Source organism: Panthera onca, chromosome A3 (genome assembly GCF_046562875.1).
Source record: "Panthera onca isolate mPanOnc1 chromosome A3, mPanOnc1 haplotype 2, whole genome shotgun sequence".
In the NCBI taxonomy this organism is placed as follows: Eukaryota; Metazoa; Chordata; class Mammalia; order Carnivora; family Felidae; genus Panthera; species Panthera onca.
The window spans coordinates 82,642,286-82,668,019 of record NC_138341.1 but is presented as its reverse complement, the minus strand read 5'-3'; the positions used below and the strand labels follow the sequence as shown (position 1 = coordinate 82,668,019).

The 25,734-nt window shown below is 41.8% G+C and overlaps 1 protein-coding gene across 1 annotated transcript in view; it reads right to left on the bottom strand.

Moving 5' to 3' along the window:
* The window catches only part of SLC9A4 (solute carrier family 9 member A4), a 66,194-nt gene extending 41,365 nt beyond the window's left edge, over positions 1-24,829 (bottom strand). Inside the window, exons 1-2 of the mRNA XM_060609737.3 lie at positions 24,364-24,829; positions 18,952-19,415 (exon numbers count right to left, since the gene is read on the bottom strand). Coding sequence (XP_060465720.3) covers positions 18,952-19,415; positions 24,364-24,649 — 750 coding nt within the window. The 5' untranslated portion in view covers positions 24,650-24,829. The remainder of the gene's footprint in view (positions 1-18,951; positions 19,416-24,363) is intronic.
* Positions 24,830-25,734: the final 905 nt, after the last annotated feature.

Below are 25,734 nucleotides of genomic sequence, written 5' to 3'. Positions count from 1 at the left end.
CCCTGACCCCAAGAAACCACTGATATACTATTGCCACTATAGATTAATTTGTATTTGATATAAATTGAATAACAAAGTATGGTCTCTTATGTGACTGGCTTCTTTAGCTCAGCAAAATGTTTTGGGGAGTTACCCATGTTGTTATAGGTTTCAGGGGCTCATTCCTTTTTAGTACTGAGAAGTATTCCATTAGATGGTTACAGTACATTTTGCTCTTCCATTCACCTGTTGAAGGACATTTGTTCCCCGCTTCTCCCACCACCCAGTTCCTACTATTGGAATATATATTGCTGCTATGAACCTTTACCTACAAGTCTTTTGTGTAGACTTATGTTTCCATTTCTCTTGGATATATACCTAAGAGTCAAATGACTAAGGAGTGTGGTACATACAAGTTACAATTTTAAGAAACTGCTTAGTCCATACAGTCTGCTATAATAGAATATCATAATCTGGGTGGCTTATAAACAACAGAAGTTTTTTTCTCACAGTTCTGGAGAAATTGGTGAGTCGAAGATCAATGCCCTGGTGTCTTGTAAGAGCTCATTTCCTGGTTCTTACACAGCTTTTCCTCCCTGTGTCCTCACATGGCAGAAAGGACAAGTTAGCTCTCTGGTGTCTCTTTTATAAAGGGCATTAACCCCATTCATGAGGACTCCACACTCATGACCTTATCACTTTCCAAAGGTCCCACTTTCTAATACTATCAAATTGGGAATTAGATTTCAACATATGAATTTGGGGGAGGGGCATGAACATTCAGTCTAGAGCTACTGCCAAACTGTCTTTCAAAGTCATTGGATCATTTTCCATTCCCACCAGAAATGTATGAGATTTCCAGCTGTTCCATATCCTTGTCAACACTTGATATTGTCAATCTTTATAATTCTAGAGACTCTAATGGGTGTGTAGTAGCATTTCATTGTGATTTTAATTTGCATTTTCTTGAGTATGAAAGATGTTGAACAAATTATGTACTTTTTGATTACTTATATTTTACACTTTATGATATCTTTTCAAATCTTTTACCATCTTTGAGTTACTTATATTCTTATTATTAAGTTATAAAATTATTTATCTTGGATGTAAGTCTTTTCTGAGATATATGTATAGTGAACACTGACTCCTATTCTGTGGCTTACGTTTTTGTTTACTGAACTGTGTATTTTGAGTAGCAAAATTTTTTTTTGATAAAATCCAATTTATTATCTTTTTACTTCTGTTGCTTGTGTTTTTTTCTGCCTTTGTCTACTCCAAGATCAAGAAGATTTTTTTTCTTCCATGACATTTATAATTGCAAATTCTACTTTTAGTCTACGATACAGTTTGTGCTAATTTTTGAATTTGGTTTGAGGTACAGGGTAATTCTCATATTTTTCTACATGGATGCCCATAGTATCGGCACAATGTCTTTCTTTTTCATTGGTTCGTTTGCCAAAAATTAATTGATCATATACGTGCAAGTCTATTTCTGGACTCTCTATTTCCCCCATGATGTCATATCTATTGTTTGATCAATATTTTGATTTTATTGCTTTATTATTATTGTGGAATTATAGTAAACTTCAAATAAATCTTTTGTCTTTGTTCTTCTTTTTAAAAATTGTTTCGTGCATTTAATATCATTTGAACTTGCAGTCAGATTTTAAGATCAGCTTGTCAATTTCTACAAAAAAAATTCTGGGATTTTGATTGGATTTTATTGAATTTACAGGTCAATTAAGAGAAAGCTGTCCTCTCTAATAATATTGAATATTCCATTAACAAATATGATATTATTTATGTCTTCTAAATCATGTCAGCAATGTTCTATAATATTCAGTGAAAAGTTCTTGTCTTGCACATCTTTGTTGAATTTGCTTCTATGAATTTTCATTTTGACAGTACTTATAAGTGGAATTTTGAAATATCCTTTTGCTGCTAGTATTTAAAGTCATTTGCCACTACTGTATTAAAGTGCTGTTGATTTTTGTACATTAGCCCTATGTCCTGTGACCTTGCTAAATTTACCTATCAATTCTAGTAGTTGCTTTCATCTTGAGGATTTCCTACATAAGTCAGCATGTCTGCCACAAATAAAGAAATAACAGTATTCCACAAATACTGCTTCCTTAGTGATCTTGTATTAATGCTTTTTTATTTCTTGCTTAATAAATAGAAGTGTTGAGAGTGAATACCCTTAAGTATGAGGTTAACTCTGGTTTTTCATAAATATGCTTTGTCAGATGGAAGAAGTTACTTACTCTTTCTATCTTGCTAGGAGTTTCTTATCATAAATGGGTGCTGAATTTTTGTCCAGTGGTTTTCTTCATCTAATGATACAGTCATTAATCCTGTTTACAGCGTGGATTACATTGATAGATTTTTTTTCCAATGTTAAACTTGCATTTTCTGGTCTGGTACATTTGGTCGTCTGGATTTACTATTCTTGTTATATATTGCTGAATTTGATTTGCTAATTTTTTCCTTAAGTATTTTTGGACTATATTCATAATGGATATTGGTGTGTAGTTTCTTTGCATTATCTTTGCCTCATTTTGGTATTAGGGTGGAATTGACCTTGCAATGTGAGTTAGAAAGTGATCACTCCTTGTGATATCTATTTTAGCTGATATTAACATGGCCACACCAGCATTCTTATGCTTACTATTTGCCTGGTGCATCTTTTTCATTCATCTACTTTCAACTTATTTGCATCTTTATAATTATGTTGTGTTTCTTATAAATAGAATACATTTGAATCTTGTTTTATAATCAATTCTGGTAATCTCAGTTTTTCACTGGAGCATTGGTCCATTAATATTTAATGTAATTATTGTGATGAGAGGAAAAACTCTCTAAAAGCCTGATATACAAGGTAAACCATTTTAGATTTCTTTCTAATTGGTGTAAGTATGACTATACATAAGCTTTGTTCAAACCAAAAGCCTGATTTATGGCTGGCCATACATGCACTATACACTGGCTTTGTGAATGAGCAGCCTAAAAGAAAACCATCTTGTCTTGAGATATCTGTCAATGTTCTTACTCCCTGCATTCCTTTATGATAAAAAGTGTGATTCTCACTTATATGTTAATCTGTAATCTTTTGAGCTTTTACAAGATGTAAAAAAGTACATAACCCTGTAAAAATGGTTCATTCTCCAGAGTACTTTCTTCCCTGTGAAGAGCGCGTTTCCTGGGCAGCTGTCCTAACTTGGGCTTCAATAAAATTCTTTCTTTTAGAGATTCTAAAAGATTCAGTCAATTTGCATCCACCATTGTTATGATTAGATTTAAATCAACCACTTTATTACTTATTCTCTCTTTCCTTCCTCTGTTTTTCCCCTTTCCTGCATTCATTTTATTTGAATATTTTCTAGAATTCTATTTTAACGTTATTCTCATCCATACTTCTTTGCATTATGTTTACTGCTCTACAATATAAAGTTCTCACTCTTTTACATGATGCTTTGCATTAACATTATACCACTTCACATAAAATACAGAAATCTTATAACCACGTAGGTCCATTAAGTGTACCAACTTTTAATCATCCTTGAGAACGAAAGTGAGAAAGCTATTTGTTTCCACAATAAATCTCTGGATTCCTCTGATACTGACAGTTGAGGCCTTAATGATCAGTTATTGCATATTTTGTGGCTATGAACCCTCCTGGACATTAGAGCCATACTCCCGACCATGCTTATGGCTCCTTGTAAGGGTAACTTCTATGCCATTGCATCTGAAGAAGAGGTAGCTTCATGTGACTTTCAGCATGAGACTTCCCATTCAAGAACAGGAGTAGACAGACCCCAGAGAAGCCCATTTATAGATGGGGACTGCCAGTGAAACCCTTTCCTAGTTTGGAGCTACAGCAACTGCATTTTCTGAGATGTACAGGGAGACTTGACTAGGTGTTGATGAATAGATACCATGAGACTAATTAAGAGATGATAAAGGGCCACAAAGAAGTATGGGCTATGAGGGCCAGAAACTGAATAATGAACACTAAGGATTAGAGTTTGGAGTGAAACTGGAATGATCTATAAAAAGCGGCAGATTCTGAGCAACTGACCAAAGCTGCATCCGTGGTGGGGCTCTGGAATGACAACGTGATAGTTATTAGCACCCCATATTTCTTTTTCTTTTAGGCACCTGATAGGATTGCACTTCAAGCTCCACCATGTGTCTATGCCTGGCCAAGTTTTGAGTTTGAATACGTTTGGGGAAGAAGTGATTTATATTATTTATGAGATGGGGCACTTGCTAGCCGAGATGAGATTCCATAAGTCTTTTTTCCCTCTGGTGCAGTGCCCAGCAATGTTTAATATGGTGCCTGCTCTTTAAGCCCAAGGTCTTGAGCAACCATGATGCATAGAGCCTTCTTCTGGCAAGTAGTGTAAACAAGAAATACGTCTGTTGTTTTAGGCCAACAAAGGTTTAGAAGGATGTTTATTACCACAGCATAACCTGGCCCTTCCTGACTATCAAAAAAGATCTATGAACTCTTGCTTCTGTTAAAATCAAACACAAATGGAAACCAGACTTGAAAATTCCCTAAGCGGACAAAACCAGTCTAGCCATACTAGCAACACTTAATTTAGCTTATTTTGTAAGACTTTCTCGGCTAGCCTGACCTGGGTCCCTTTTTGCCTATGCCTCTGAAAATCATTAGCAAAATTTAAATAATTCCCTAAAATTGATATGAAGTAACCACTAACCAATTTCCTTTCAATTTAAGAAAATTCTAATACTGTAACCAATCACTATAAAGAAAAGTATCTGCCTTTATGCTATATAAGCTGCTTTCTAACAACATACTTATGATCTTCATTCCATGTTTTGATTTGGGTGCTCCTGGTTTGCGAACTGTATTTTTGGGTGTATGCACAATAAACTTTTACTAATTACTACTGCAGTGATTCATTGGTTTTACTTCTGATTTTTTCCCTCAACTTTGGTGCTTCTGAAATCCTTAAAATGAGCTTGGTTCTAGTTATGGCTTTTATGAGACCTGGTTGTAAAGTAACCAGATTTATGTGTGGAAGTCTTAACTTCCAGTACTGGAGAATGTGACTAGATAAGAAGAGATAGGGTCTGTAAAGAGGGAATTAAGTTAAAATGAGGTCTTAAGAGTGGGGTTCTAATCCATTAGGACTGCTGTCCTTATAAGAAAAGGAAGGGACACCAAGAGGGTGCACAGAGGAAAGACCACCCAAGACACAGCAAGATGGTGGCCAGTTGCTAGTCAGGAGGAGAGGTCTCACCACAAACCAACCCTGCTGCACCTGGACCTCAGACTTCTCCAGGACTGTGAGAAAATACATTTCTTTTGTTTAAGTCTCCCAGTTTGTGCTATTTGTTATGGCAGCCCTAATGGACTAATATGGGATCCGTGTCTCCCTGATTGCCTCATGTTTCTTTTTAATTCATCCTCATTACTTGAGCTTGCTGTAAACTCAGTTTCGTAAAAACAAAAGCCTAACTAATTACTGATTCTACACACATGTGAAAAGCACAGAACGTTCAGAACACAACACAGTACAGTAAAAATGATCCTTACTATATGTCAGATACTGGAAAGGTATGGAGAATATCATAAGGAAATGTATCCATCAACCTTAGAGGAAATTAAATAATGAATCCAGCTAACTTTCTATTTTGTTTGAATAATGAATCCAGCTAATTTTCTATTTTGTTTGAAGGGCCATGGGCACATTAAACTCTATCATAGAGCATTTCCTTGACAACCACTTGCTCTGACTGGCAAAGGAAATCAACTAAGAAAACCAGCAATTACCTAGCAGGCACTGCATAATGACAGAAAAGACAGAAAGGAAGCTTTAACGTCACTCCTAAAGAAAAGAAATAGAAGATCTGCAACCATGGACAGGAGATTTAACATGAGATTTACCAACCCTCCTAGGGTTGATATCCCTGAATGTTTGTTACTTAGAACCTCAGAGAACAGAGACCAGGAAGTTGACCTGAGTAGACGTCAGAAAATTTAATAGAGAGAAGTACCAGTGGCAGGATTTTACTGATTAAATTATTATTAAATTAAAAAATGCTTTTCAATGGTTTCTAGGTATCTCAAACTCAGAAGGTCAAAACTAACTTAATAGTAATCACCCAGGCCCAAGCAACACCTGTTCCTCATCCATAATCCCATCGAAGGAAATCCCCAGCCTAGTACCCCTGAGTCAATGTCATCTTGTCTCCCTCACCCTCCCATCAACTTAGAGCAAATGCCCACAGGACTATCTTTCACCAACATTGCAGGAAAAGCAATTTAAAGGCTATTTAGCCTCAAGACTTTTTTTTTTTTTTAACTATAAAAGCAAACATCAGCCTGGCCCAGTAGATTAAATAAGCTGAAGACTAGCTTAGAGAAACCGAACTTTCAGAAACTGAAAAATGGTTGCTCAATAATATTTTTATGAATGAATGAATGAATGATGAATAAATGAATGATTCAGATTCAGGTGAACTCTGGGTCAATCAAATAGGACAGAACTTTTACCTTTAACTTAAAGGAGCTGGATTTTTTTTTGATCTCTCTGTTTACTCTCAGGCTTAGTCTCATACTCACTAATGACCAAAGCTGATCCTGGGTGTTAAGGGGTGAAATCTGAATAACCTTCGCCCAGAACCAGAATCACTGGCCTCATCTCTCCAACCCATCGCCTGGATATAACGTTACAGAGAGCGCCTGTACAACAGGTTCTGCTGGCTACTGTTCACTTTACATAATCATTGAGGAAGCTATAGGGAAACTATTTGCCAACTCATGGGGATTTTCACATGATACTGAGCATATTTTTTCCATACCACAGCCCAACACACCCAACTCGCCCTTGAGAATGCATGCATGCATGCGGTTGAGGAGGGTGGGATCTCTTGAAAACCACCAAGCTAGGAAACTCTCTTGGCTCTTTGTAATTCTAGGATTTTCTCCCAAGTCAGTGATTTCTATTAATGTATTATGTAATCACCTAAGAAATCTCTGTGGCTTGAAAGGGCAATAAGAAAACACAGAGGAATAGGCAGATCCGTTCTTGTAGGGTAAGAAGAATAATTTACAGACAAAAAGAAATAAGGCCAATGTTGATGGCTTGGGGCTCCTCAAAGGCAGGGACAAGACTTGTTTGTTTCCGCATCCCTGCACTTAGCACAGTTGGTGCGTGTGGTGCGTGGTTGTTAAGGTTTTGAAAGAACTGCTTTCACATGCTTTTCTGCGATCATTCTGATTGTTCTCTAAAGACTTAAAGAGTTTGCTTTTCCCCTAAGTGTTTCTTTTCCAAATCCATTTCCATAGCTTCTCAGCCCTACCTCCTGACAAAGGAAAGACAACTTGATAACCGGTGAGGCTTTGTTCTTTTTTTCCTACCCTTGTGAACTGCAGGGAGTTCTAACCACCCATAAATGGCTCACAGCGTAGGCAGGTTGAAAAGAAATTTATACAATTCAAACTTCAGTCGTCGTTTCTTCAACCCAAAGAAAATGAACTAAACAGGTGTTTATGAATCGAATTTGAGGAATTCCAATGAAATAATGGTTGAAGTGTCCCTCTCTGACCCTGTCCTGCCTAAGCTACTGAGTTAACACATGGGTCCAGGGAACAGGTTTTTTTTTTTTTAAGTTTATTTATTTTTGAGAGAGACAGTGACAGCATGAATGAGGGAGGAGAAGAGAGTGAAGGAGAGAAAGAATCCCAGGCAGGCTCTGTACTGCCAGCACTGAGCCTGATGCAGGGCTTGAACTCACGAAACCGTGAGATCATGACGTGATCCGAAATCAAGAGTCAGACACTTAACCAACTGAACCACCCAGGTGCCCTTGGGGGACAGATGTTTCAGGCTGCTTGTTAACAGGAGTCTACAGCTTGGACCCTGGACATGTAGGAGGTAAAGGTATCATCCCTTGGGGGAAACGTAGAAGTCTGATTTGCCTCTTTCAGGTCGGTGAATCTCTGACCTCTCCAACATCCTGTTTGCATTGGAATGTCCTCTGCCCTTCTTTTTTTCCAGTTCTTTCCATCTCCCCAGCCTGGTCAAGCATTATCCCAAGCTATTTGTGTGGTTGCATCATATATTCACATGCTCACACACGCGCACCCTGAAAAGGCCCCCGCTGGTTGAGTCCTGGGCTGGGGGAGCACCAGACACTTGCTGTCCCCCTATGGTGCGTTAGAAGCAGTTCTGGGGGGAACTTCCTTATAGCTCAGGTACACTTGCTGAACGACTGTGGGGAGTGAAGTTCACTCCCCAGGCAATTAAAGCCAACCAGCCCAGTTTGTCTGAGGCTTGGGGCTTATCCCCATTTCTATGCCAACAGATGCCAAACAGGTTGCCTTTCTTGTGTGGAACCTCCTCTTGAATACAAGAAGGGCAATAGGAAATTTACTCATCACCTACTATGTGCCAGGCATCTATGTGTATTTTTTCACATCCTCCTCAAAACCACTGTCTGAGGTCAGATTAATCATCCCATTTTATACCTGAGAAAATGGAGACACAAATGGATTGAGTCACTTGCTCAAAAATTGTACAGCTTGTAAGGTTCACCTCCCCCTTACACACAGAGCTCCCTACATTCTTGGCCAGAAGAAACTGTCTACTTGTATCTGAAGCCTCTCACCTCCTATCCTAGGAAGCTGAATGAAATGAAAGGAAATAAAGAGCTCAAAAGAGGACAAGAAAAAGTTGCCTATCGCCGCCGCTCCCCCTGCCCCGAAGAGTCTGTTCAAGTTTGTGCACAGCACTTCTATGGGAAAAGCTGAGCCTACCAAGTCCAGCCCGATGGACTGCATGATGTGGCATCCCTTAGGATGTGAAGAGAGCTCTGTGGCTTAGAAGCGCTCATGTACATGGACTTCTATTAATAACACCCGACTCTGACACCAATTTTGATGTGTGTGATTTATCCCACAATACCAAGCAATGAACTCCACTGGAGATAGCAGAAGATCCCATAGATTAAGGACTCAGTCCACAGGAATGTCCTCCCCACCCTCGCTTCAGATGCCAACTACACGTCCTGGTTGTCACCTCTGCCTCCCACAAATAGGCTATAGATCGGAGGTCCTGACACCCCCTCCTCAGATTCTAGTAATTTGCTAGAGTGGTTCCCAAAACGCAGAGGAACATTTTACCGACTAGATTACCAGCTTGTTATAGAAGGATATAACTCAGGAATAGCCAGATGTAAGAGATGCATAGGGTAAGATATGGAGACAGAATATGGAGCTTCCATAAAAATTAAAAATTTATTTTGAGAGAGAGAGAGAGACCAAACCCACGAAGGTGCACACATGTGGGGGAGGGGCAGAGACAGAATCTCAAGCAGGCTCCGTGCTCAGTGCAGAGCCCAACATGGGGCTTGATCTTACAACTGTGAGATCATGACCTGGGTCAAAACCAAGAGTCTGATGCTCAACCAGCTGGGCCACCCAAGTGCCCCAGTCCTTTTGGTTTTTCACGGAGGGTTCGTCACATAGGCATGCGTGATTAAATCATTGGCCATTGGTGGTTGAACTCAATTTCCAGCTCTTCTCTGCTCCCTGGAGGTCTAGGGGTGAGGACTGACAATTTTAACCCTCTAATCACAGGGTTGGCTCCCCAGGAGACCAACCCCCAACATTAGGTGACTGGGGGGTTCCCAAATTTGCCTCTTTAACATAAAAAGGCATACCCTGTTGCAAGTGCCATCAATGGAAATTCTAAGGGTTTTATGAACTCCATGCCCTGAGTGGGGATGGAGACCAAATATATATTTATCATAAGTCACAATATCACACACACCAGACATCCTTTACTTATTCCGTGACAGACACCATTTTCGTGGTTAGGTGTGTTAACTCACTTTAATTCCCGCACACAACCTGATCTCCATTTTACAGAAAGGAAACTGAGGCCCAGAGGATAACTCACCTAAAGTCATACCGATGCAAGCTGTGCAGCCAGCAACTGAACTAAGGCATATGGCCTTGCTGTCTGTGCTCTTGGCCACACTTTACTGTCTCTTGAATGATGTTATTGGAGCTAAGACCCCTTTAAGGGAGGAAAGTCATAAACCAGAGAGAATCATGAAGGAAAATCCAACCCCACACAAATGTTTTCTCTCAGATCCAATGCAGCTTCCTCTGGCAAGCTGCTCCCTATTGTCCTAGTTTGGTTTAAACCTGTCATCTCGTCCTCACAACCAGCAAGGCTAATGGCTGTCCCTCCTCCATCAAGTGACTGCCCTAAGGGTTACATGCCCACCGTTCATCTTCTCCTGCCCCGTGCCTAGGCAGCCCCAGCATGGACAGGTGCTCCCTGAAGGTGTGAGAAGGAAGGACACTGGGACTCCTCTTTCCCACTGGTTTCATCCAACCTCTAGCATTTAGGGTCAGGGAGAAATTCTACTGTTAGGTGGTGGCAGCGTGTCAGGAGAACACCCCTGTTTGCTCACAGCTTCCTTGACAAATCGGAATTCAAACTGAGTGTCACTAGGGAGTCAGGGAGGGAGAGCTGTGGTCTCCGGAGATGGCCAGAGCTGCAGGTCCCAGGGCAAGCACAGCCTTTGCACAGTCTCTCCTAGTCCCCATCCTCCATTCATTTATTCACTCTTTGTGCAGCATTCATTCCTGCGCATTACTCAGCACGCCTGCAAGGCTCAATGCTACATGCTGGTCCTATGATGACGGCACAAGCTGCTAGGAAAGAAATCATGGGGGTCACCTGGCAACTGTTTGGCAAAGTTAGGCTGGCAATGGTATGACAAGATGAGATGAGATCAGAGGAGGGCAAGGAATTCCAGCATACAGCGTCTGGAAATTTGGTATATAAGGCTAGCAACAAGCATTCATAATAAATAGAGGGGCTAACTGAATGAAAGGTAAAAGCTCTCCGTGAAAAACTGCTCCTGGGGATGGCTGGCTTGCAAAAGCAGTGGGAGGGGAACTTTTCACTCTACCTTTTGGATGCTGAGCCACATAAAATAAGTTGTATTCAGGGGCACCTGGGTGGCTCAGTGGTTAAGCACCTGACCGGCTCAGGTCATGATCTCGCAGTTTGCGGATTTGAGCCCCACGTCGGGCTCTGTGCTGCCAGCTCGGAGCCTGGAGCCTGCTTCTGATTCTGTGTCTCCCTACCTCTCTGCTCCTCCCCTGTTCATGCTGTCTCCCTCAAAAATAAATTAACATTAAAAAAAAAACCTACACCATTCTGAAGGTTGTCCTCAAAACAAGTAATTAAAAAAAAAAAAGGTTGTATTCAATAAATGACTTCCAGACAATCTGTATCTTTGTAATAAAAATGACAATGAAGAACATTAAGCATGTGGAGATCTGATAATTCACCTACAAGTCTCAAAGGAGCAAGAAGAGTCAGTAGGAGATGTGAACCCAGATGTCTGGGTCTGGGGTGTGGCTATCTCTGCTTTTATTTAAATTTTTTGTTTAATGTTTATTTATTTTTGAGACAGAGCTTGAACGGGGGAGGGGCAGAGAGAGAGGGAGACACAGAATCAGAAGCAGGCTCCAAGCCATCAGCCCAGAGCCCGATGCAGGGCTCGAACTCATGGACCGCAAGATCGTGACCTGAACCGAAGTCGGACGCTCAACCGACTGAGCCACCCAGGCGCCCCTGCTTTTAAACACTACATACAGTCCTTTCACACCATGAGTGATGAGGAAGCATAAGGTAAGCTGAGAGCAAAGTACAAGCTATCCCTCCCCGCCGCCCCCCCCCCCCCACCCCGGCCTCCTCAGGTGGGATATGTGTGACATTCCTCAGGCACTCCTGGTTGCCCAAGAAAGAAGGAAAAGACAAAAAACAAATGGCTAAGCTGAGAGTCTCCATCAGTTTGTAAATACCTTGGTAATATTACAAGAAAAATGCATTCTTATCAATAGCCTAAAGTCCAAGAACTCCCTACTGTCTTAATGTTAATGCTTTGCTAGAAGGAAAAACAACCTTAGCTCGACAATAGCTAGACCTCCAGTATCCTGTGAGTCTTCTTTAGCATATGAAAACCTCTTTGGAAACTTCCCTTTTGACTTTACCTCCCCCACCCCTGTAATATATAACCAGTCATTCTTCACAACCCCAGTTCAGCTCTTTCTGCCCACAGGTACTGTCCCCGTACTTTAATAAAATCACCTTTTTGTACCAAAGATGTCTTCAAGATTTATTTCTAGGCCGTCAGCTCCGAACAACCCCACCTCTCCAAAATCTCATCAATGGGGACAACAACCCCCCTCCACACTAGGCTGTTATGAAGCTTTAATAAGGAAAATTATGTAAAGCACCATTAATGTGAATGGCCCAAGGTCTGGGCTCAGACATTTTCATTTGCCCCCCTTTACCACTCTCTCATTCACTGTGGTCCTAGAGGACAGACTCTAGCACAGCAAGATGCCAAATGAAGATATCACTAGGGAAAGGAAAGGCAGAGGGAAAGAAAGCTGGAGGGAGAGAGGGAGAGGTGAGGGACTGCATGGAGTAGCAGTCAGGAGCAGATGTGCTCTGGGGCCATCTGCCTGGGTTCAGGTCTCAGGCCTGGCTTGTACTAGCTTTTTGGACCTCTCAGATGAGTTGGAGGAGGGGGCCATTGGGGAAAGATGGGACACAAAAGAAACCTTGGCAATATCGCCTTGTTGCTTATTCAGCAAATCGACCCAGGAGAACCAGGGAGGAACAATCTGCTTGAAGTAAGAACCATCTGCCTACAATAAATGAAGCAGTGCCATGTTTAAAACCAGGTACCTACGAACAGGGAGCCAACTACTATGCCGTGTCCATGAGCTGATATGATATAACAATAACAGCCAGGACTCACAGGGCACTCACTATACAAAAAGCTTAATATGAATTTTCCAGTGACCCTATGAGCTAAGTAATATTATCATCCCGATTTTACAGAAATGAGGCCCAGAGATAATCAGAATCTTTCCTGGAGCCACACCTTGGATTCAGCCAAATAAGGCAATTCTGTTTAGGAGGAAGAATGCTGGCTTCACGGCCAACTGGACCTGAGCCCAGAGTACTCATCGGTAACACATGGATTCTCTCCTATCCCTTCTGGCTCCATAAGTTGAAAACTCAGAAGGATGGGGCGCCTGGCTGGTTCAGTCCAGTCAGTAGAGCAGGCAGCTCTTGACCTTGGTGTCATGAGTTCGAGCCCCATGTTGGCTGTAGAGATTAGTTAAAAACAAAATCAGAAAGAAAGAGGAAGAAAGAAAGAAAGAAAGAAAGAAAGAAAGAAAGAAGAAAGAAAGAAGAAAGAAAGAAAGAAAGGAAGGAAGGAAGGAAGGAAGGAAGGAAACAAGAAAACTCAAGAGGCAAGAATAAAAGGAAAAAGGTTGGAATGAGACAGTCCTGTGTGTCCATGTCCAGACTGTCCTTGGCCTGGCAGCATGCCCTTGTTCAATTTATTTTAACTTCCTTTGCTTTGTTTTCTTCATCCGTGAAATGTGTTTGTTAATTCATGCCTCATAGTAAAAAGCAACAATTTAATAAAATAGTAAGTGTCAAAGTGACCCCATGCAGGGCCTGGATATAATAGCTGCACCTCTCTTCCTGCTATGGCTTTGGCCCTGAGATTCAACTGGGGATACTAGTTATCATTTTAGAGCTATTTGGGTTTTGGCTCTGCTCCCTCTGCCTATCACGAAGGGTGTGCTCTGGTGAAATATTCAACAAGAGGGAGAAACACATGGGGCAAGAGACCTGGAGAATCAGATTCATTGGTATTTCGACAGTTCTGGAACAGCTCCTCTTTAGTAAGAAAGCAATTCTTTAGTGAATAAAGATCTGGAGAGTTGTCCTATGTAACCCGCAAATCACAGATCGCTTTCCAGATGACTCAGACTTTCTGCTGAAAGAGCATGCTTGTGACTGCTGCCCTCAGGAAGGCCCCTTCCTCAATGAAAGGGTGAGTTCAAGGCCCTTAGCTCAAAATACAACTGGACTGCATTAAATACCAGTTGCTTTCAAACTGCTTTCTAAATCTGGCCCTGGAGCTTCTCTGGTTTCACGTAGGGGCACAGAAGTGCCCGAGCACACACTTAATACTCACTGTGCTTTGGGTGACCACAGAGTGACCCAGGAGTGACGTGTGGGCAACCCCCCTGGAGCCAACACAACAGCAGCTTCGCCCATTGGAGGTCACAACAGTGCCCTCAGCAGATACTCTGGTCGGTTGAAAATTATAATTTTATTTTGAAATGATCATTTAAAAAAAAATGTCCAAGTGGAAACAATTTAACTTTGGGAAAATCAAACAACTGTCGCTGGCCAAGAAACCCCAACCAGAAACCGAGCTGTGATTGGCTTTAGATATAAATTCTAGAGAAATTTCAGGGTGAAGTCAGATTCTCAAGTTCAGAGGCAACACCAAAGAAGCAACAGAGTCCAATGTTAGAAATAGGGTGTCCTGTGAAAATTACAAGAGGTGGGATTTAGAAAGTCATTTGTGAAGGAAAGTTTGAAGAATTACCCTGGAATGGACAGTCAAGAGGTGGCTTTGATGTTATTACAGATAAGCGCTCTCAGTGGCTCGGCCAGTGATGGGGGTTACAGTAAGCAAGTAATACCAAATAACTTAGATTTAAATGAAATCAGATTATCTTTACGAGATGAAGTGTGAAATTAACACATCACGGTTCAGAGGGGCCACCTAGGAGTGGAATAGGGCCACTAACTTCATTATAACAAAACCAGAGGTATGAAAATATCTAAAGACCAAATGGTGGCGAAAGGTGATCTCAGAGCTTCATCCAGCCCAGTCTGAGGAGAGAACCACCCATGTTCTAAACGTATTATTGTTTTAGGTCAAGATACATCAGCTGCTCTCAACCTAAAGGTGAGAAACCATTAGTTCTCAAACGTTGGTAATCACTTGAGGTGTCTGTTAAAGTACAGATTCCCAGGGTCCATTCCCAGAGAGTCTGGGATGGGGTTTGGACATCTGAATATTCATCAGTCCCACCTAAGTGATTCTGAAGCACATGGCAGGAGGTCATTCCCTTGGCAGTTCCATGGGCAGTCCCAATCTCTCCTCCCAGTTTCAGACAACTTGGCTTCCTGTGGAACTTGTCCAGAAGGAAAGAATGTGTAGCCCTGATGAGTCTAGCATCTTGTTGAACAGTTAGAGATTCTCATTATGAATAAGTTAATTGATGTCTGACTTCATGTATGGTTTTTTTCTCCTTCACTTGGTGAATCCATCCTAGATATCTTGGGTTACATTTTAAGAGCCTTTTGCTACCTGCACTATCTATTTTTTGCATAAAGTCCTCACCATAAAATATTGTGTGCCTGATGAATTAAATAACTAATGGTAAAAGGGAAAAAAAACAATGTTTGCATGATCTCTGGTTGGGCATAATCTCTGAAAGCAAGATATGAAACCCACAGTCAATAAAAGAGTACATTAGGTTTGAGCTCATAAAAATTTATAACTTTTATAGGATAAAAGATACCATAATCTAAGAAAAAAATTTTTTTATTTATTTTGAGAGAGAGAAAGAATGAGTGGAGGAGGGGCAGAGACAGAGGGGACAGAGGTTCTGAAGCTGGCCCCATGCTGACAGCAGATAGCCCAATGTGGGGCTTGAACCCACAAACCAGATCGTGATCTGAGCTAAAGTCGAATGTTTAACCCACTGAGCCACCCAGGTGCCCCTAAAAACATTTAAGTGACACAATAAGGGAAAATATTTGATTTGTATGTAATACTCAAAATTTTAAAATTTAGATAATTCAATGAGTTTCTACAAATTACTTGAAAATTAAAAAACAGCAAAGAAAAATGGACGAGATATGATACTTGCATACAATAACTGGGACATATAAAAAATTCATTATTTAAAAAAAATTTTTTTTTTAACGTTTATTTATTTTTGGGACAGGGAGAGACAGAGCATGAATGGGGGAGGGTCAGAGAGAGAGAGGGAGATGCAGAATCTGAAACAGGCTCCAGGCTCTGAGCTGTAAGCACAGAGCCAGACGCAGGGCTCGAACTCATGGACCGCGAGATCATGACCTGAGCTGAAGTCGGATGCTTAACCTACTGAGCCACCCAGGTGCCCCCAAAAATTCATTGTTTATAAGAAATTTCAGTTTAACTGAGCGTCCTTCATGTTTTTAAAGTCTGGCCACCCTAAGAGGATATGAACTTCCAATTTACAGAATGAGAAACACTAATGATCCAAGATCGTTGCAAAGATGCTTCATATCATCATACAAATTAAAACAAACAAGATTAACCCTTTTGTGCTCATTCAATTGGAAAACATTAAGAAGAAATAACTCTTATAGACATCGATAAAAGAAAACATGCATTTAACGTACTGTCTATGGAAATGTAAGACCATGTAGGGTTTCTGGAAAATTCTAGCAGCTATGGTATAACAACTAAAATTAAGGTCCATTATTGTGTACTACCTTGACATTTGGTAAAACGGGGAGGGTCCTGAGTGGCATAACTCCAAGTTCTGCTCCTCAGCCTGACCGCTCACTGGCCAAATAGCCCTTCCTATCAATGGGACCAGGCCCTATACTTACTCATTCCTGAGTATCAGGCGTCAGTCTCCTGACAGCCTGTGGAATGATTTGAAACAAGCCAATCACATAATCCTGGGGGAACCAGGAGGTACCTCTCTTCTTGTTACCACAAAGCCTTACTCCCATATCCCTGATTGTTCTCTCTGTTCCCAAGTGCAGCACCCATGTGGCCTTGCATGGTGTGCAATGTCCTCCTCCCCTGGGCTATGAGTGTATGTATCTAACTGTTGTCATCTGTTTATTGTTGGGTGTCACTCCTTATCCCTGGGGGAAGAATCCTTCCTTCACCAACTGGATGAGCAGCATATTTTAAATTTTTTAAGGTACCCACTTTTTAACCCAGAAATTTCATTTCCAAGAATGTACCCTATAAAAATACTCACACAGAAACAATAATATTCATCACAATGTTGTAGTTTTCAAAAGTGAAAATTTGGTTACAACCTGAATTTCTATCATCAGGAAATGGTTAAATAACTTACCATCAATATAATCTGGGAAATACTCCATAACAAATGATATAGAATGAATTGTTATATTTAAGCAATGCATATAATATAACCCCACCCAGTTTATGCAAAATAATATCTATCTAGACACACACACATGCACACGTGCGCTCACATATGCATATAATAAAGACAGGGAGGGTGCCTGGGTGACTTAGTCGGTTAAGCATCTGTCTCTTGATTTTGGCTCAGGTCACGATCTCACCATTCCTGAGACACGGCATAGGGTTCTGCTCTGACAGCATGGAGACTGCTTGGGATTCTCTCTCTCCTTCTCTTCCTGCCCCTTCCCCCACCTTGCATCGCATGTGCTTTCTCTCTCAAGATAAATAAATAAACATTAAAAAAAAGAAAAGACAGGGAAGGAAAATGCCAAACTGATCAAAGGGCTTGCTTAGAGAGTGAGGAGAGGGGAAAGTGGAAGCTTTTGTGTTTTTATGCTGTGTAATTTTGTACTGTTTGGAACTTCTACGATAAAAATGCATTCCTGTATCACTTATGTGGTGTGATGTAAATTTAAAGATAAGAAAAGTTAGGGGAGCCTCGGTGGCTCAGTCAGTTGAGCTTCCGACTCTTGATATCTGCTCAGGACATGATCTCAGGGTCTGGCATCAAGCCCCCCATTAGTGCAAAGCCTGCTTAAGATTCTCTCCCTCTGCTCCTCTCCCCCACTCATACAGTCTCTCTAAAATAAGTTTTGGGGTGCTTGGGTGGCTCAGTCGGTTGGCCGTCCAACTTCGGCTCAGGTCATGATCTCGTGGTTCGTGAGTTCAAGCCCCGCGTCAGGCTCTGTACTGACAGCTCAGAGCCTGGAGCCTGTTTCAGATTCTGTGTCTCCCTCTCTCTCTGACCCTCCCCCGTTCATGCTCTGACTCTCTCTGTCTCAAAAATAAATAAGTGTTAAAAAAAAAATTTAAAAAAAATTAAAAAAAATAAGTTTTTAAAAAAGATAAGAAAAGCAAATCAAACTATATATAAAAGTTTCACAGTCTAGGGGAACCTGGGTGACTCAGTCGGTTAAGCATCCAACTTCGGCTCAGGTCATTATCTCGCAGTTTGTGAGTTCGAGCCCCGTGTCGGGTTCTGTGCTGACAGCTCGGTGCCTGGAGCCTCCTTCAGATTCTGTCTCCCCTTCTCTCTGTCCCTCCCCTGCTCATGCTCTGTCTCTCAAAAATAAATAAACAATTTAAAAAAAAGTTTCACAGTCTAACACCTGGTAAATGTTTGAGGTAACGTAATGAAACTAAACAATGGGCTGACTTGCCTGAATATTCCAGCACCAAAGACGTCTTCTGGGCCTCAATGCCCTGTGTTGACAGCCTGTGAAGTTTTTCTCAGCTTCTCCCCAGAAGGAGTCCTTACACAAAAATGCCTCATTCACATATTCTGTAGGAGTCATGCAATCAAGGCTGCTAACACAATTTTGCAAATCCTTTTCAACTCCCTTCCTATCTCATCTTTTATTTAAATTCATTATTGCATGCAACATGTTAAACACAAAACAAACAAAAAGCATATGAAGGGAATGAGGATGAGGTCCAGTGAATGAGAGAAAAGAAAAATGGTAAAGTACGGATTATCCTAGTGAAAAGACCAGAAGAGGCTTTGACAACGGTTTCTTCTGGGAACCTGATTTTAACTAAAAAATGATCTGTCCTCTCCTTTTCCTCTGTTTAAAGAAGCTATTTGGTTACTGAGTGACAAGCAGCATTAGTGAGCAATTATTTATTTGTAGCAGATCCTAAGAGAAGTCACCAGAACTTGGCTACACTCTATTGACCAAAGCCTATTCCTGTCCTGCCCTGACGCAGCCATGCTCAGCCTTCTCCATTTGCCCAGAGGATGGACTGCTGTCTCCAGCTTCACCTGACTCCTCATCTCCCCGGGGACATGCTTTGACATCTCACCACACTAATGCCGTCATTGAGAAGGGCCTCCCCGAAGATCATCATGTAGAGCGGCTCGTTCACACGTGCCTCCTCGAACACAGCCAGCACGGCCACAGGGTCCACAGCCGAGATCAGGCTACCAAACAGCAGGTTCTGAAGCAGGTTGACATCACTGAGGCCAAAGGCTTTGATCTGGCAGATGAGGTAGAGGGAGAGGCCAATGCCAAAAGCATTGATCAGGGCCCCCAGGCCTGCCCACCACAAAATGGAGCCAATGTTCTCAAAGAAGGGCCGGGTGGGCATGAAGTAACCACCCTCCAGGACAATGGGTGGAAGGAGATACAGGAAGTAGATGCTTGAATCCATGACAGGGGGAGATTTATGGTCAGTGCCAAAGATGATGGCGCCCACCAGAGCCCCAACGATGATGAGGAGGCAGCTTTCTGGCATAAGGCCTGGCAGTCTGTGGTAAAGATGGAAGCCTAGGGAAAAGCAGAGAACCACATTTAGATGTTTGCAAATGAGATGGCTCTGGCCACTAAGCTACCAGGAGACTGGTATACAAGAGGCCATCTAAAACCAAGCAGAGGGGACCTTGGGTAGGCTGGAGCGCATCCCTGAGCCTCAGGTCCCCATGCATAGCAGGGACTGGAAGTGTTGTGGGGGCTTTAAACAAGATCCTGTACTTAACATGCCAGGCCCGGAGCAGGTCCCAGAGTGGTCCTCAGCCAGTCGTCCCCTCTCCTGCCCCTCCCTGCTTCCCCACCTTACAGGATCCGGGAGGGCAGTGGGGGAAGAGGAGAGAAGAGAGTGGAGTTCCTTTGCATTCCTGCAAAACCCACCTTCAGGGCTCAGGCAGTCAATCACAGTCACCTAAACATCAGCTTCTTCCGAGCCTCCCTTCCCCAAACCAATAAACAAAAATTCAGTCCTTTATTTTATTTTCCTTATTTAACCTATGACCCTGCCAGCCGGTCAGCCACTTAAGTAGGAAATCAAGTCACAATCCCTGAAGCCCTGTCAACTTTGCCCCTCCTACAACCAGCTCCCTATTTCATCAGCTATGTCTCTCAGCCATGCCCCTAAAGACCAGCTCTTCCTCCCCATTTGTACAACCACCGCCTTTTTTTGAAGGCTCCTCATTTCCCATCCTGACTACTGCATTAGCTTCTTCTCCTATCTCACCCTCAATTCCCCAGTCCACTCTATTTCCTGCTGCCAGATGACTTTTCCAAACCACATGTATCTGATCATCTCAGTCCGCACCTAAGTCTCTGAAGGCACATAAAGCAACTCACAGATTTTTAAACTGAGGGCATTTGGGAAGCATCCTTGGGCCAAGACCAACCCACTGGGAAGCACTGTGTATAAAGTGGAGAACCAAACATGTTTATTACAATTCCAGCTGTTGGTGGAATTTCAGAAATAAGACATTAACAAATAAGAAGACAAAAGCAAGGCAATGCATAAGTATACAGCGAAGTGTACATTGACTATTTCCACAAATATAAGAAGAGATCAGAGCACAGCAGGTCACTCTGGGGTTCTCTCCAAATCAATATCCCTCCCACCCAACACTATCCTTATATATCCATCCTACATCACAGCCAACTACACATCTTTTCCCTGCGGTACACCTTTCTAGTTTTCGTTTACCATTAATGCTGCCTGGGTTGTCTTTTCTTCAACCTGTTTAGGTCCATCTCAGTCTTCAAACCTTTCCCAACCACTTCCCAAGGAAATCATATGTCTTCCTCTGAATTACTGTATTATTTTATCAGTATCTAACAACAATGTTCTCTATCATTTTTTGTGCATGACTTATCTCCCCTGCTCACCTCCAGACTCTTCCAACTCAGACAGAATGACATACATTTCTATATCTCCCCAACATGCTTAGCAAGGTGTCTTGCCCACAGCAGCTGGTCTATTTGCTGGAAGAATCCATAAGCGTGTAAATGAATGATTGATCAGGTTAAATGTTCACCAAAGAAGCTTTTATATGGGAAGCAGAAGTTGAACAGGCTGTTGGGGTATGACAAGGAGTTACATAGTTGGACAAAAGAATGGGAGAGATTTTAGGTGGGGAGAATTCCAGTGGAAAAGGAAAAGAGGTGGGAATGGCCCAGTCAGATAGGTCTAACATTTATCGAGGAGGTCACCTGGCTGGAGGAAATTATGAATTGGATGAATATTGGAAGAAGAGTTGGAAGATGATTTTGAGCCATATAATAGGGGGTCTTGAGTTTAAGGCTAAAGAGTGAATATTTCTCCCATAGGCCACAGAGAGCCATTGAATGTCTCCTTAGGAATTTTAAGTCCAGCCATCCAAAGAGCATGTGGGTTTCCTTGATCACAGCTTTGAATTTCATTTATTATCAGCAGGCAGGTTATTATGATAGAATGTAATTAGTATCAAGGGACAATCCAAAACCACAAGCCTATCCACTGGCTTCAAGCCAGTGGCTTGAAGTAGGCTTTAAGGCCTCCTTCAAGAGTTTGAGAGTCCTGCTCTCTCCATTTCCTAATGATAACTTTCTCTTCCTCCTTCCCACCCTCCTCCTCCCTCTATTCTTCTTCTCCTTGTCTTTTTCCTCTTCCTCCTTCTTCTCTTCTTCCTCTCCCCTCCCCCTCCTTCCTCCTTCTTCTTGTCCTCCTTCTCCTCCTTCTCCTCTTACCTCTCTTCCTCTCCCTTCTTCTCCTTCCTCTTCTTCTTCATCTTCTTCAGTTAGTGCTTATTTTAACTACACTGAACTTTTTAATATGTAAAAGAGGTGGAAGAGTCTATAGTGTGATTTTCTCAGTCCCCGTGTCTTCCCAGTTTGGTCTTGCTTCCAGGAATTGAGTTTCCTGAAATGGATCCCACATGCAACTGCCTTAAGCTACACCTACGCAGTGGTAGTAGGAAGAGGTGCCATGCACTGTAAAGTAAGGCATTGTAAAGAGAACCATCATGTGCATTTCACACAGTACAACTCTCCTCCCTTTCATGACGGACAATAGAGTCAGTCACTTTGAGAGAGTTTACAGTTCCAGGGCCCTAAATTTAAATGGCCACAAATAACAAAGTCCTGCCTGAAAGTCAAAGATGGCGCTACAATTCCATTCTGCCCAATGACTCAAGGAACACCCTTCTATAGTGTTCCAAGAGGTGGATCTAAAATAAAAGACAAACAAAAAGTCTGAGGTGATTCTGTATTATCTTTGTTCTATAATTTTGTTCTATAACACACATAGTTGGATGTTTTAAAAAAGACTGGGGGAGAGTTGTGATATTCTTCTGTCAGAGTGCCTATCAGGCAGTGCTAAATTCATCTGTTTTCCCCATTCAACTAGACCCTTGAGGCCAGGGACCATGGTCATTTCCACATATGGTATGGGCATTTAATAAATGTGTCTTGATAGAATGACTGAATGAAAGAATAAATGATAAATATAATGATTATCAATTATATTTTGATTCTAGTTTTATAATATAGAATCTAAGAAAATCTACATAGATTTCTTGCATGTTATAGTTCTATGTCATATTTTTTTGCCCCAGACACATGAGCCACCATATATAAAACTACGAGTCCAGTACTTGACATGTAAGAAATAAAAATCAGTAAATGTGACCTTTTTTTCTTGTACAGTATAGAAGTAGTCTGAATCCTTAAAGACTAACAAGTTTGACATTGAACTTGAATAAGCATGATCCAACTGATAACCTACTGAAGTTATTTTTTTTCTAAAGTATGTTGCATTCCATCAACATGAAAATCAAGATCATTTAAGCCAGTAGTCCTGTGAACAATACTGTCTTACCATCCTCTGAACTTCTAGGCATAGTGAGTGTGGACACATGAGTTACTCTAAAAAAAAATCTACGTTTTATGACAACATAAAACCAAGGTCAAATATATCCTTTCTGCATTGCCCTGTCTAGAGAATGTAAACCTCTTTGCCACTAGAAAATCCTTATTTGCACCCAAAGAGGTCTTAGAAATAATCTCACAGCTGGGCACACAGAGACCTAAAAAGTCAAGGTGACTAGCTCGTCAGTGTCAGCTGTCATTCCTTGATTCCCAGACCTACTTCACCCATTACTGTGAAGAGGAAAGGAGTTGGGGGGAGGGGGTGGGGCAGAATCTACAGCATTGTTCACAAAGGAAAACTCAAGATCCACATAAGGTCACTTTGAATGATCTCAGCCCCCATGTGGTTGCATGAAAGGCAGTAGAACCCTAGCTCTGAACTGAGAATGTTACCCTGTTAGAAAGCTGGTTTTACTTGAGCACTTTTTAGAAATAACATGAGACCCTTTGTGTAAGTTAATGATTTGACAAATCACACAAGAGTTCTTCACACTAGCAATTTCCATTCACTCTTCAGACTTTACTAGCTCATAATGATAAGCAGTTGTGAAGGAGCATCGAGTGAATACACCAGTACCCCCGTCATCCCCAGGGAGGAAGTTAGATGAATAGATGGAACCCACAGTCCTGATCCCAAGGAGTTAACTGCCAGATCCGGTGGTTCAACCCATATTTCATACCCATGCTAGAAGAAAAGGGTAAATAAGCATCAAAATGTTTCGTGGATTCTATCCCAGTAGGACAATGTATCTACCCAAATAATAAAGTTCGTAACTGAGGCAAAGGAGATGTTATGCTTAATAAGTGAGATAACTGCATCAGTTTTCCACTTTGGAATAAGCTGGTATTAAGGAGACAAGGGGGTGGAGTTAAGGATTAAATGGTCACAGAGTGTAAAAGATCACTTTGGTTTTTGACACAGATGAACCTGATTAGAAATTAATCCATGAATTCGAATTCCTTTATTTCACAAAGGAAACCAGAGGTGCCCCACCGGCTCCATTTGGCTCAGGCATAAACTTATATCTTACTGACATGTCATCTTCTATGCCCCCATATCCCACCACTGAGTGTGGTTGTCTTGCTCCTTGCTTTCCGTCAATCTGTAAGGAGCGCATGTCACGCTTTTAAAGAATAAACAATGGGAGTCATTTATGAAGCCCACAGTTACACGGCCAAGAATGAAGGAAGAATATTTCACAGAAGAATCATTATGTGCTCCTAAAATTTCTAAGGAGCATCATTCCGAGACCTACAGGCCTTGCTCTATTTTTTAATGCACAGAACTTGAGATTTTCATGTGCCAAATAGTCACATGGTTGTCATCCTGAAACAAGAAGAAATCAAAACAACCCGGAACCCAGAAGTATGCTCATATTTCAAAGCACAGTCCCGAAGGATTAAATGGCTTTACACAAAGCAGTTATGGCTTCCCCTTGACTCGAAGGAACAGATTTTTTTGATGCAATAGCAGTAACAGTTAAAATCCACGAGTTCACCAGGGGCAAGGCATTTTCACATACATTATCTCATGGGGAGAACAACTCTCACAGCCAGGTGTGCGGGGACTTACCTATTTTTGCAAGGGATGCTAGAAGTATCCAGAGGGTGACCTCATAAGGAATTTGCACATAGTCATAATCCAGTGCAAAAACAGATATCTTCTCATCTGGCTCTGAGCCTGCAGCAGCAAACCGAACGTTAGGTTCACGCTGGGCAGTGGAATTTGTGGATTCGTTCAAATCAGAAGATGCTTCAGGACACTTGAGGGCCACCAGCAATAGCAACCAGCTCCAGGGACTGAAAGGCACAAACACTTGAAAACCCATGCTGTGGGCTTCCCCGACCCTGTATGTCATGGTGTGCCACACATCTGCAGTGAGGAGGGTTTCTAGAGAGCAGGGGCATCCACCTGGGTCAAGGGTAATATACGTACAGTCCGTGAGTCATTCCAAGAAGAGTCCGAGCATGTCATTGAGTTCTGAGTCCTTTAAAGGATTCGTGTTCAGATAACTCAGCTTCTGGCTCAAGTGCGTCAGTCATTCGGTAGACTCCTTAAAGCCCAGGTCGCCTATGTGACCTTCGTCCGATCATGATCTGAAGAGCAGCTTAGGAAGGGGAAAAACATGTCTTCATTCAAAGCTGTTTCTTCACGTCACTGCACACTGGCTTCATCTTGTGAGTGAAAATTAAAAAAAGACACCAGGGTGTCCATTCCAGATATCACTGGAGTCCTTTGGCTAAGAAAGGAGTCCTTCCCTCTCCACCAGATCCTAGTAAGGAGCTACCTGTCTGTCCTGCACCTGATCCCGCTCTCCTCCCCGAGCTCTCTCACTTGTTTTGAATGGACAGGCTGCAGGTAGCTCCTGCACTACACTTAATTATTTGCTCTGATATGACTTTTGTAATGAAATGCTTTCCTTGAGTGTTTTCCGGGGGTTACACTACTGACACCTAGTGGGCAGCCTCAATATGACACCTCGGCGTGTTTAATGATGAAATGTTTAAAGGTGGTGGTGAAATTGTCATCCACACCAGGGCATTTCTGAGAATAAGGAAGAGCTATTAATAATTATGCCAGACCATAGACGTCAGCCTGGATTGTCCTGGAGTCGTATGGTCTCTATAAATTAGGAACGAGGAAGAGGAGAAGGCAGCATACACATTACTGAACGCATGAGTAGTAATCCAAAGAAAGACAGAAGTTCCAGCTTTCCATGAATTGTATGCAGAAAAAAAAAAAAATGAACAGAAGAACAAGTTTCATGAAACACATCTAAAACCTAGTTTTAAAAAACTCCATGGCACATCCAAATTTTTCATTTTAAAGGATTTTTTTTTTTAATGGCCCCCTGGTTCAAAAAAAAGCAATACAACAGACTGTTTGACATTAACCTAATTTGTTACCTCTCAAAGCATCCTTATCTGAAAATGAGGAGGACAA